We start from the raw sequence: 12,994 nt of genomic DNA, 5'->3' as shown, positions 1-12,994 counted from the left end.
CGACCTCTATATCCTCCTTTCCCGAGCAACATAGACTATACGGATCAATCAACAGAAAGCAAGGGTCAGTTATTAAACCTGTGTTGGGAAATATCTGATGACATTTGCAGTATTGCCTCTCCATAGAGAAAGGACACCTTCATCCTTGATAGTTCTTGTAAAGCAATCGGTAATCCCTTGACATTTGCAGTTTGACTCTGCAAATATTCCATTTAGACTGATTTTCACTAGAGAAAATAAAAAGGGAAAAGGAGAAAAGAAAGATATAGGAGAATTAACTTGCATAATGTCACTATATTTATGGTGACAAGAACTAAATATCTCCATTAATGTAATTAAACGCAAGAGGACTCCAACACTGCAACATTCAAACTACCCCAACTGGGATCAATTTTATTGACTTTTGAGAAGGAAAAGTCGAGAATCAAACAAACAGCAAAAAGAAAAATAATAACATACCCAATGTGATCCCATAAGTGAGGTCTGGAACCTAAAAAAAAAAATTCTAAAAAGAAAAGGTAAGTTAAAGCTGCCTCATTCTGGCTTCTGAAGCTATACATAACCCCTTGAATATCCCAGTCATTTTTGTAGCAAATTTGACTAAACATTATAGATATCAGGCAAACACATTATGATGAAGTACCACAATTATCCCAGTCTTATTTATTTATATTCGACTGATTCAAATTTGTGCCACATGGGGATAAATTACGGGGAAGGACTTCACAACTGTAGTTTATCTATTATCAAGGCACAAATCCTATATATCTTCAAACTCGAGACCTCTATTTAAGAGGGAGATCTCATTCATCTTACCACTCTTTAATGGTGCCTAAAGTCTCTTATGTTTGTGACTAATTTTATTTTTCATATATTAGTAGCATCTAACCCTTTGATTAGAAAAAATAAATACTGTTAGAATAAGGAAACAGATTATAATTCTAGGAAACAGCAAGTGAGAAGATAAACAATCATTTTGTATATAAATTCAGAGGTTGCAAAATTCAGATTAAGCATACCTTTTGTTCTCAAAACACCAAGTGGAAGCTGTAAGAGAAGTGGGATGAGGATGAATAGAAATGAGATCACTTTCCACACACAAAAAAATAGGAAAACCACACAATATTGAATTTGTTGGCCAATATTATGCAAGCCTTTCCACTTGAGCAATACTAAGCAAGTCTTTTGACTTTTTCTTTATTGCTTTCCTTCTTTTCTCTAAAAGAATTTTATTTTACTTGTTATAATTTAAAATTTAAAAATATTCAATTATATAATCACACCGAGAACATCTCTACCTTTTTATTATTGCTCGGTGGTGGACAAGTTGAGGGAAGGTACAAAATGCAAGTGGCCTTCTTTCTTTTTATTATGGGAAAAAGGATAAATATACTCCGAACTATCGTAAATGATATGTAGATACCCTCCGTCATACTTTTGGGATATTGGTGTCCCTGCCGTCCAAAAACTAGAGCATATATGCCGTTCACTCTAACGGAAGACTATATAGGGACACGTGGTGCAATTTTGTCCATCAATATGATATTTAATAAATGTCGAGCCAATGGATAGGATTGTGACACGTGTATGTCCGTTATTATAAAGGGCATATATGCTCTAGTTTTTGGACAGCAAGGGCGCCAATGTCCCAAAAGTATAACGGAGGGTATTTGCATACCATTTAAGATAGTTCGGGGGTATATTTGTTTTTTTCCCTTTTATTATTGCTTTGTTTTGCTCTACCCTTCCCAGATTCCACTTTGTGAGATTTCACTGGATATTTTGTTGTGGCTGTTAATTGATAAATCTAATCGGAAGTGGAAAAAAATTAACCACCAAAAAGACTAGAAATTTCCGTCAAGATTCTAGAAACTGCAACATAAAAAACTACATCATACACAATAAGTAAACAAAAATAACAAAATTTGCACCTCAAAAAGTTGCACCAGACTCTTGAAATAGACCAAGAATAACATAAACTACAAAATATGTACTTCCCAAATGTGAGTTCCTGTTAAGTATTTTTCGTTTTCACAGTTTTGATAGAATATTTGGTGGAGTTTTGACAAATTTAAGGGACCAAAACTGCTGGAACTATTTTAAATCTACTACCAAATATAAGGGACTATTTTTGTTATTTTCTCTAATTACACCTGACAACCAAACCTGATGCTAGGAATTACACTGTAAAATTGTATTATGACAAGCAACAGGTCTTTGTAACTATTCCCTCTATCTTCATTTATGTAGCATACTATCATTTTAAGTCGGTCTGAAATGAATGTCGCATTTTTATATTTAGAAATAACTTAACTTTAAAATTCTCATTTTATCTATAATGAAATAATTTGTAGTCACACAAATGTCTAAAGCATGTTTTAGACCAAAAGTTTCAAAAGTCTTCCTTTCAAACTTAAACTCCGTGCTTAGTCAAACAATGTCACATTTATTGAAATAGAGAGAGTACTATTCTATGTAATTAATAAGAGGTACAGCCTAGTAATTATACAATAATTTCCAAACACACTCTATATAAGAAGGAAGAAAAAGATACATTCACAAAGTTGTTAAGGAATAAGGACAATTAAACATTTAAATCTTGAGTGATGAAAGAAAATAATCTTCAACTTGTACATATTTATGGTAAACCATCAGCAGTGTCCCTAAAAATTTATTGATGTTCTACTATTTTCTTCCCCTCTCTTTTTTTGTTTTGTACCTTGTTGTGACACAGGGAGAATACAAAGTAAATAGGAGCAATGACTAGTAAGTTTAAGCCAACCTATCCTCAGGGCAAAGCTAGAGGGATGGAACGGATCCATCCAAACCCATTTTATTGGGAAAGTGCACTGTATATACAGTAGATGATGAACCCCCGTGGAGAAAATCCTATCTCCGCCACTGCGCTATCTTGCTTACTTGCTTCATCCATTTATATCATTGTCTCCTGCAAACATGATGCATGAAAATAATAAAAGAAAGAGTTATCATAACATGTTCGATGCAGAAAATGAACCAAATGACCAGGTTGACTTTTCAAAAATCAGTAAGACCAGGCCTACTAACCTTCTTGCTAGCAACTTCAGAAGTTGACGCGATTTAGTGACTAAATATCTGGAGGATAGATGACAACCTTGAACACATTGTCCTTGATATCTCCTTCTTGTTTCTCCTGCTGAATAATCCTGGCAGATGCTGCAGCAGCGGGAGTGGGCCAAAAGAGCTCCATATTCTGGAGGAAAGGCACCTCCACTAAACCAAACGGGATTTCATTTAGGCTTGAGCAGTGTTTAAGGAAAACTTGTTGCAGTCTAGGGAAGTGATGGCCTGAAGCATTCCAGTGTTCCAAATTTGTCCTTCCAATATGCAAGACCCGAAGCAGACGGAAGCCTCCATCAAGCGGTTCCCACTGTGTTCCCTTAAAAGCATAGTCTTTTAGTTTCAGCACTTCAAGATTTGGCAGCATACCTAGTGTAGATATATGGCTCCAATCAAGGAACGTGTCTGATAAAGTCAGCTTCTTCAGGTTCGGCGGGAACTTGTACGATTGAGGAAGACTGGGTAGTTGACATTGGGATGGGGGGAGGGGAAATGTGTCATTAAGCAGCTTCAGAGTCTCCAGGTTGTCCAATTTGGCAAGATTATCGAACAAGCTTGAGTCTCCATTTGTAGCCACAAGTGTAGCTAACTTCCCACGAATTCCTAACTTCCTTAGACCAGGAGTTCGTGCCAATATATTTTCTTTACAACAATCAGGCAAAACGGTCGAAATGGTCTGGATGTTTCTTCTTACAAATGGATCCTCATTATCCTTCCGCGCTTTGGCTGGAGGACCACGTAAACAGCTCAACCCACTGGTGTACAAGTGTTTGAATTGGGACATTTTCCATATATCCACTTGAATGTCAAGCTCATGTGATTTTGTTCCGACAATTAGTGTCTCAAGGTTCCAAAGGTTGGAGATTGATGCAGGAAGCACCCTGAAATTTCCTGAAAGAGCTATATACCTCAAGTGAACTAACTGCACTATCTCATTTGGAAACCTTGGAAAATTGATATACTTTAAGTCCAACACCCGTACCAATCTAAATGCTTCATGGAGGAAAGATGTATGTTCACGAAGCAATTCCATTTCCTCCGAGGCAAAACACAAGAAGGAACGGACATTTGGACCAAAAGGCCTTGAAGTTATGAAGTCTAGAAAATGTGAATGCACGCAAAGACGGCGATGATATTTGGAAATCGAGCTCAAAGAATGATTCTGAGCAGATTCTTTGAACACCTCCAGGAATTTCTCCTCTGAACCCATTTTTACACTCAAATCTCGCAACATATCATGAATGCGACAAGTTTTAATTCGCCCATTGGCCCTCTTCTTTGCGACTAAAACTAGATTTCTGTCAACAAGATCCTCAAGATATTCTTCTGCTGTATCCTCCAAGCATTCTTGCCCCATTTGCTGTATGAATCCTTCACTAGTCCACAATCTGAGTAATTTCCACACAGGAATTTCAAAGTCTTCTGGAAAGACTCTGAAATAGATGAAGCACACTTTCAAGTGATCAGGTAAATGCTTATAACTCAGTGCTAGAACATCCATGCATTGCTTTGGATCCCTAGCAACATACGAACTAACATCATTAGCAACTTTCTTCCACCAGTCACGTGTTTTTTTTTTCTTTAAGAGAAGACCTGAGACTACAACAATTGCAAGCGGTAGCCCATAGCATTTTTTGGCAATTTGTAGTCCAATATCTTCTAGCTCTAAGGGGCAGCTTCCTTTGCGGAAAACCTTCTTTGAGAGGAGCTCCCAACTTTCTTCATGAGTCAGAAAGCGTAAATGGTGAGGGAGACCTTCAGGGTTAGCATGCAATGCGACCTCTGTGTTTCGAGTTGTTAATAATATTCTGCTCCCACTAGCTGTCTTTGGGAAAGCCATTTGGAGGTCATCCCAAGCCTCCATTGTCCAAACATCATCAATGACAACAAGGTATCTCTTGCTTCTCAAATGACTAAACAGTTCTCCGGCCAATTTTTCATCATTCATTTTATACATTTCATCTGTGATGAGACCTAAAGAATCTAAAATTCCAAGAAAGACCTCCTTTCGACTATACTGCTGAGACACATAAATCCATGCACGGTTATAGAAGTGGAATTCAACGGAAGGATCAGTATAAACCTTTTTAGCTAAAGTTGTCTTTCCCAGGCCACCCATCCCGACAATTGAGATGATCTCTAACTCCTCTGACCCATTGGTAAGTCGACTACTTATTTTCCTAGCCTCGTCATCAAAGCCCACCACATTTTCTTCTTCCACCATCGGAACTCTCTTTTGTGGTGGACTTCTACGAGAAGACTCTCCACCATGTAGGCTTTGAATCCCAAACATCTTCTTGTCATAAATCTCCTTCACCTTCACCTTGATTGATTCAATTTCCTTTGCAACATTTCGAAGCTTTGATGAGTGATCAAATACGTGAAAGGCTCTCTTGACAGTGCTCCTAGCCTTTTGCATTGCTGCATTAGTCACGAACGTGTCAATTATATCCTCTGCCTCATAAGCCACAATGGTGATTTGGCTTACCAACTCTCTGACATATTCATACTCACTGCGCTTCTCCCGAGAGTCCTTAAGAAAAGCTTTCATCAAACTAAGCTCTCTGTGAAGAGACTCAACTTGATCCTTTACTCCTGAAAGCAAATCCACATGATAAAGGAGTAGTTGTTTCAAATTTAACAAGAGAAATTCGACAACAGCATCAGCCATCTCTCGCAATAGAGTGTACTCTCCCTGAAGAAATCTGAAAGTGCAAGATGCCCAGAATCAATTTTCAGCTAGAGCACCATTTAAACAGGTGTATTCTCTTTGTAGGAACACAAATATATAGTAGTAGATTTGGCAATTGCATATAGATACGATAACTACAACAACAAACCCAATATAATCCCACAGGTAGGGTTTGGGGAGGGTATTGTATACGCAGACCTTACCCCTACCTTCTGATGGTAGGGAGGTTGTTTCAATAGACCCTCGGCTCAAGGAGAGATGAAAAAGAAGCAGTACCAACAGCAAGATAGTAAGATACACATGCATATGGATACGGTGTGTAAAACGATTTATGAAATTTGTTCGTGATAAATTTCAATTGTTCAGTGCTGCAATAGTTGGCAATTACTGCATTACTCAATTCCATGGACCAGTATGATGCTCTCAAACAACAATTGTTTCTCCTCTATACAAGCCTCAAAACTCTAAGAAAATTTTGGCTATTATAATTTGAAAATTTTCCTCGGAAATCTAAAAGTGCATGACTAACTTCCCATACCAATAGTCCAATTACAACAACAACACATCCAATGAGATCCCATAAGTTGGGTTTGGGGAGAGTAGAGAGTACGCAGACCTTATCATTTACCATACCTCGTGGAGGTAGATAGGTTGTTTACAAACGACCCTCAGCTCAAGTGTAGCAAATCAAAGTAACTATGAAAAGGAAAAACAGAGTAAAAAAACCATGACAACACTTCCTATACCAAAAACAATTATTTCTCCTACATACAAGCCTCAAAAGTCTAAGAAAAATTTGGTTCTTAATAATTTTAATTATTTCCTTGAAAATCTTAAGGGTGGCCTTTAACCATGAATTTTTTTTTTACTTTTTCCCAAATTTGAACACTGAAAAACACGTTTGGCCAAAGCCAAAAAGCTGTATTCCCTTTTTTCACTAAAAATTAGTAAAAAAAATTCGAAAACAACTCCAATTTTCAAATATCATATTCACTTGGAAAACAAAAACTACTTTTTTTTCAAATACTCACAATTTCCATGGCCAGAGGACTCTAAATTTGGGGAAAAAAGGTTCAAATTTGCCTCAAATTGCTCATTATACCTCTGAAGCTCAGATAAATTTTTTAATCCCAAAATTGCAAATAAAAATATGCTAAAAATTCCATAAATTGATAGTAAAATATGCTGAGAAAAAAATAAATTAAACGAATCAGAAGACTTACCAGTTGTTTGGTATTAGAAATAAGTTTTTTTTTTCCCTCAAAATCAACTTTTATGAAAAAAAAAAATTGAAGCTCAAAATATGGGAAGGCAAGAATATTTATGAATTCTATCTTTTTAGATTTTTTAAAATGTTTTTTCCCAGAAATGCAATGAAAGACTTTGGGTTCTTTTAAGTCAACTTTAGGGGTCGTTTGGTACGACAATAGTAGATTTTGCGATAAGTTATATCAGGATTAACAATTACTAATATGGAGGTATCAAAATATTTTCTGTATTCATTTTATTGATTCATTATTTCAAAAATAGATTTTTATTTTTATTTAATGGAGACAAGTACTTTTTTAAATTTATGTAATGCATATTATTTATAATACAATAAATAAAACCATAAATAATAAAAAAAATATCAAGATAACTAATCTTAACATAATTTATTTTCAAACCAAACGATGCATGTTTTACATGAATAGTTATGCTAAGTATTTTTTGCTAATCAATTGTGTGAACGATTATTTAAATTTTCAAAAAATAAATAAATTATAGTATGCTATTGTAGATTTAACTAATTTGATAGTTGACCTCGAAAGAACCTGATGCACAAACAACGAAAATCGGTAATCGGGTGGATATTGTTAATCTAGGAACAGTAGTTCGAGGAAGAGGATGGCTAAAACAAGGGAGTTCCGAGTGTTTATTTCTAAATATAGAAATGCGACATTCATTTTGGACAAACTTAAAATGATAGTATGCTACATAAATGAAGATAGAGGAAATAGTTACAACTGTGAAAACGAAAAATACTTAACAGGAACTCACATTTGGGAAGTGCATATTTTGTAGTTTATGTTATTCTAGGTCTATTTCAAGAGTCTGGTGCAAATTTTGTTATTTTGGTTTACTTATTGTATATGATGTAGTTTTTTATGTTGCAGTTTCTAGAATCTTGACGGAAATTTCTAGTCTTTTTGGTGGTTAATCACTTTTTCCACTAAAAATTAGTCAAAAAAATTCGAAAACAACTCCAATTTCAATTATCATATTCACTTGGAAAACAAAAACTATTTTTTTTTTCAAATACTCACAATTTCCATGGCCAAAGGCCTCTAAATTTGGGGAAAAGGTTCAAATTTGCCTCAAATTGCTCATTATACCTCTGAAGCTCAGATTATTTTTTTTTTAATCCCAAAATTGCAAATAAAAATATGCTAAAAATACCATAAATTGATAGTAAAATATGCCGAGAAAAAAATAAATTAAAAGAATCAGAAGACTTACCAGTTGTTTGGTATTAGAAATAAGTTTTTTTCCCCCTCAAAAGCAACTTTTATGAACAAAAAAAATTGAAGCTCAAAATATGGGAAAGCAAGAATTTTTATGAATTCTATCTTTTTAGATTTTTTAAAATGTTTTATCTCAGAAATGCAATGAAAGACTTTGGGTTCTTTGAAGTCAACTGTAGGGTCGTTTGGTACGACAAGAGTAGATTTTGCAATAAGTTATATCAGGATTAACAATTAATATGGAGGTATCACTTTATTGATTCACTATTTCAAAAATAGATTTTTATTTTTATTTATTACTTTTAACAGATCAAGAAAAGACAAGTACATTTTTAAATTTATGTAATGCGTATTATTTATAATACAATAAATAAAACTGTAAATAAAAAATAACATCATGATAACTAACCTTAACATAATTTATTTTCAAACCAAACAATGCCTTGGTGTTTTACATGAATAGTTCTGATTATTTTTAGCTAATCAATTGAGTGAACGATTATTTAAATTAGTTTTTTTAAAAAAAATAAAAAAATTTTGTATGTTATTGTAGATTTAACTAATTTGATAGTTAACCTCGAAAAACCCAAAGTATTTCATTTCTGTCTACTTTTTTTCCTATCTGGTACACGATACTTTATTAAAGAGGCAACTAATTCAAATTCACGTTGCATCGAGCCTATTTAAGTGAAATCCTTTCAATTAAGAATTATTAAGAATTTTTCTTATATTCAAAGCTTAAAATCGAGATCTTTAGTTAAGTTTTTTAGTTTGATTGAATACTTAAACTTGTCAGAAGTAAGACACTTAAATTGCGATAAAAGGGAGCATCACTTTGAAGCTGAAGCTGGACCTGCAAAGCAACCAGGAATGTGTACACAATCTTGTATAAACTTACAAGGTGATCTCTATACACTATATTACTAATAACATCGATTGTTTGAAATTATACAAAAGTCAAACTCAACAATAATAACATATTTAGTATAATCTCAAAAGTGGAGTTTGACTCGTAGAGAAGTTGTTTCCAAATTTCGATAAACCCTCAACTCAAAAGCTAGACTCAGACAAACAAAACTAATCTACTCAACCACAACGATCATCTTTGCCATTATCACTCGATATGTATCTACTTATTAACTTCCACCACCAGATCCATATTTCTTTCTGAAGAAAACGAGCTGCAGTTTATCATACCCGGCTAGAACACCGGCACCAGCAACAGCACGAAGGATATTAGCTCCAGCGCCTTTGAAGAGCGACTTGGTTCCTTCTTTCTTCATTATCTGAGAAAATGCATCTAATGAACCCTTGTACTTGACTGCTTCTCCTGAAGTCATCATCATTCTTCTACGCACCGTATCAATCGGGTAAGACGTTAAACCAGCACCGATAGTAATGCCCCATCCGAGCAAAAAACTTGCAAAGAAACTATCCTGTGAACACTAAAAATAGCAATGGCGTTAACATGCATAAGGACTAATCTCACATACGAATCTAAAAGAAATGCACGGTATGTCACTCGGACTTCTCAAATACAATGTTGCACTCATGTCGAATTTGTAAAGATATTACATTTGAGCCTAACTCGACCCTAAAAGGTAGCTCATAAGGAGAGAATTGTCTAAGTCTATATAAGCAGATTACCGGTCCATTCCCCAACCACCCCGCTTCACGCCAACGGGAGCGTGGATCAAGAGCCCAAACGGGGATAGACTTGACTCTGAATCATATAAAGATATGACACTTGGACCTAACTCAACTCCAAAAGATATCTCATGAGGGGAATATTGCAACACGTCCATTTCCCAATCAATGTGGGACTCTAACCCACTCTAACGGAATCCTCCAAAAATGTATTACTTTTGAAAAATCTAACATGTACTCGTTGACATTTTTAAAGAGTAAGAGCAGCATTGGCTGAAAGCGCATCGGAAAGGAATATCCATATTAGAACTTTATGAAATAAACAAGCACATAGAAACAGAGTTCAGATTCTCCATACCTGAAAGTTACCAACCAGAACCACAGGTTTAAGCGAATCGTATACTCCAAAGTACAAACCACGGTAAACAACCATTCCCACACACGAGATGGTGAAGCCCCGGTAAAGACCAGGAATACCATCAGATTTGATGGTTTTCTGGTAAACATCGAGCAAACCGTTAAACTGCCTCTCACCACCCTTTTTCGCAGCCTTAGCATCACTAGCGAGTCGCGTTCTGGCATAGTCCAACGAGTACACGAACAAAAGGGATGAAGCACCAGCAGCACCACCGGATGCTAAATTTCCTCCAAACGACTTCCAGTGGCCATCCCTTTCTTTATTGAAATTAAACATTCTCTTAAAGTGGTCTCTAAAAGCAAAATTCAAAGCCTGCAAAAAACAAATCTGCAGTGTTAACAGTAAGGAAACAAAAATGCACTACTTCTGGAGGATCCAAACTGCACCCGTGCAATTTTGAAGTCTCCGAGCAACATAGACTATACAAACAATAACATACGGGATGTAATCCCACAAGTGGGGTCAGGTGAGGAAAGAGTGTTTCCAAGTTGTTTTCGAAAGACCCTCGATTAAAGTGCAGCAAATCAAAATACTTTTGAAAAAAAGAAAATACAACAGTGTAGAAAACATGTTAATTAATAAGTAAAGCAGTACAGAGCATTCAGCCAAAAAAAAAACAGTAACAATAGCGAAATAATGTGGTAACTGAAACACAATAGATAACAAATGGTAACAAATATCAAAAGCAAGAAACTAAATGTGCAAGGCTAATACTACGACAGACACGATGCTAACAGACTCCCAAAAAGCCTAATCCCGCTGAAAAGCAAGACAAAACTCAGCTACCTACTAACCTTCTACCTTAATCCGAGACCTCTATATCCTCCTTTCCAGAGCAACATAGACTATACGGATCAATCAACAGAAAGCAAGGGTCAGTTATTAAACCTGTGTTGGGAAATATCTGATGACATTTGCAGTATTGCCTCTCCATAGAGAAAGGACACCTTCATCCTTGATAGTTCTTGTAAAGCAATCGGTAATCCCTTTGTACGGTTCTGAGAGTCTACCGGATTTGATCATCTCATCCTGATTCTGAATCAAAAGCTTGACTCTCTCAATCGGAGCAGCAGCCGTCTTAGACACAGCAGCAGAAACTCCTCCCATGAGAAAATCCACCATAAAACTGGTCATTTTCTTCTCTAACGGAGCTTCGGATGGAGACTGTACAAGAACAGGAGCACGCGATTGCTCACTCGCTTGACGAGTCGCCACAAAATGACCCTTAATTATCTCATTGACATATCCATCCGCCATGTTTTAAGATTGATAGATGCAGTGACCTATAAATTAAAGAAAATGAACAAATATTACAACATCTCCCAAAACTTCCAATGAACCAAAACGATGTTAGTTCCCGTTCAAGTAGTAATAAACAAAGTTGCTATGAACGTCTTACTACTACTATATCTGTTTTACTCGAGTTTAAGTTCTATGCACAAACGGTGTCATATACAATACAGATAACTCAAACATGTTTGTCGTTTTCGATCAACACTAGACAATTTTCATTCATTTCAAGCATGGAAAAGTTCCCCACCACTCTCGAAGTCATAATTCTCCATCATATATTGGTCGAAGTCTGTTCTGATTACTAACTAAAAGCTTCATGCTTCTAATATAAACTAATTACTCAATAACATATAGTCATATACAATACAAATTACTCAAACATGTTTGTCGTTTCAAGTCAACACTAAACAATTTTCATTCATTTCAAGCATGAAAAATTTCCCCACCAAAGTCAGAGTCATGAGTCCCCATTGTATATATATAAAAATAAGTCAAAGTCGAACGAACGATGATTACTTACTTATCGTATCGCACAATACTAAAAATCTTTCAATTACTTTACCATAATTAGTTTTAGCTTACTGATTTCTGAATAAATTATTTATGCGGCGCACAATTACAATTACTTTACCATAATTACTTTTAGCTTATTTATTATGCACACAAATATAGAATACAACAAAAGTTATTGAATTCTGCGCAACTCGAACTCAAAATTACTTGGACCATAGTTTATACACAAANGAGTCATGAGTCCCCATTGTATATATATATAAAAATAAGTCAAAGTCGAACGAGTAATGATTACTTACCTATCGTATCGCACAATACTAAAACTCTTTCAGTTACTTTACCATAATTAGTTTTAGCTTACTGATTTCTGAATAAATTATTTATGCGCACAATTACAATTACTTTACCATTTTTACATTTAGCTTATGCACACAAATATAGAATACAAAAGTTATTGAATTCTGCGGAACTCGAACTCAAAATTACCTTGACCATAGTTTTTACACAAAAAATTACACACAGTAAAAGGCGTTTGTGTGTGTGATACTAACCAGAGAAACTTCCTTCTTGTCTATGTGAAGAATAGAAAAGAACATTTTTGAGAAGAGATCAGTAGAAAAAATGATGGGAAAATAAAGGAAAGGAAGAGTTTTCCAGACGGTGCTACGTGGAATATTTTTTTTAATTGACAAATTTGACCTAATACCCTATATTTAGTAAACACTGGTGAGTGAGCCAAAAAAGTTTTTAAGTTAAAATAACAAAAATAAGTAAAAAGTAGTTAACGTAACGCCTTGTAAAGAAATTTTATTATTATTTCATCCAAAA

General features: G+C 35.2%; 3 protein-coding genes and 1 long non-coding RNA gene across 6 annotated transcripts in view; 1 reads left to right on the top strand and 3 right to left on the bottom strand.

Moving 5' to 3' along the window:
* LOC125866223 (putative late blight resistance protein homolog R1A-10) overlaps positions 1-2,946 on the bottom strand; it is a 19,380-nt gene extending 16,434 nt beyond the window's left edge. Inside the window, exon 1 of the mRNA XM_049546544.1 lies at positions 2,783-2,946. The gene's annotated coding sequence lies outside the window, so the exon portion shown is untranslated. The remainder of the gene's footprint in view (positions 1-2,782) is intronic.
* The window catches only part of LOC125866262 (uncharacterized), a 7,310-nt gene extending 3,529 nt beyond the window's left edge, over positions 1-3,781 (top strand). The window contains exon 2 of the long non-coding RNA XR_007446475.1: positions 3,527-3,781. This is a non-coding gene — a long non-coding RNA (uncharacterized LOC125866262). The remainder of the gene's footprint in view (positions 1-3,526) is intronic.
* Positions 1-8,414, bottom strand: part of LOC125866224 (putative disease resistance RPP13-like protein 3) — an 11,989-nt gene extending 3,575 nt beyond the window's left edge. The window contains exons 1-2 of one of the 3 annotated variants that reach the window (XM_049546546.1): positions 7,015-7,066; positions 3,134-5,804 (exon numbers count right to left, since the gene is read on the bottom strand). In XM_049546546.1, the coding sequence (XP_049402503.1) occupies positions 3,134-5,770 (2,637 nt within the window). In that variant the 5' untranslated portion in view covers positions 5,771-5,804; positions 7,015-7,066. Of the gene's footprint in view, positions 1-3,066; positions 5,805-7,014; positions 7,067-8,290 lie in introns of those variants that run through there. The other 2 variants (XM_049546548.1, XM_049546547.1) reach the window with 2 other exon arrangements.
* Positions 8,415-9,431: 1,017 nt separating this feature from the next.
* Positions 9,432-12,823, bottom strand: LOC125865465 (ADP,ATP carrier protein 1, mitochondrial-like). Its single transcript, XM_049545663.1, has 4 exons — positions 12,718-12,823; positions 11,249-11,643; positions 10,301-10,672; positions 9,432-9,731 (listed from the first exon to the last, which is right to left on the bottom strand). The coding sequence occupies exons 2-4, from the start codon at positions 11,615-11,617 to the stop codon at positions 9,432-9,434; spliced, it is 1,041 nt and encodes a 346-aa protein (XP_049401620.1). The 5' UTR covers positions 11,618-11,643; positions 12,718-12,823.
* Between the last annotated feature and the right edge of the window lie 171 nt (positions 12,824-12,994).

The sequence above is a fragment of the Solanum stenotomum genome, chromosome 5, assembly GCF_019186545.1.
Source record: "Solanum stenotomum isolate F172 chromosome 5, ASM1918654v1, whole genome shotgun sequence".
In the NCBI taxonomy this organism is placed as follows: Eukaryota; Viridiplantae; Streptophyta; class Magnoliopsida; order Solanales; family Solanaceae; genus Solanum; species Solanum stenotomum.
The sequence above is the reverse complement of the archived record's forward strand: the minus strand, read 5'-3'. Positions and strand labels throughout refer to the sequence as shown.

Bases quoted from the DNA above. Each gene is read 5' to 3' on its own strand.
- LOC125865465 (XM_049545663.1), bottom strand. From the start codon at position 11,617: ATGGCGGATGGATATGTCAATGAGATAATTAAGGGTCATTTTGTGGCG. The intron at 10,673-11,248 runs GTTTAATAACTG...TGTTTTTTGCAG, and splicing joins TCAGATATTTCCCAACACAG to GCTTTGAATTTTGCTTTTAG. The intron at 9,732-10,300 runs GTATGGAGAATC...TAGTGTTCACAG, and splicing joins TTCTGGTTGGTAACTTTCAG to GATAGTTTCTTTGCAAGTTT.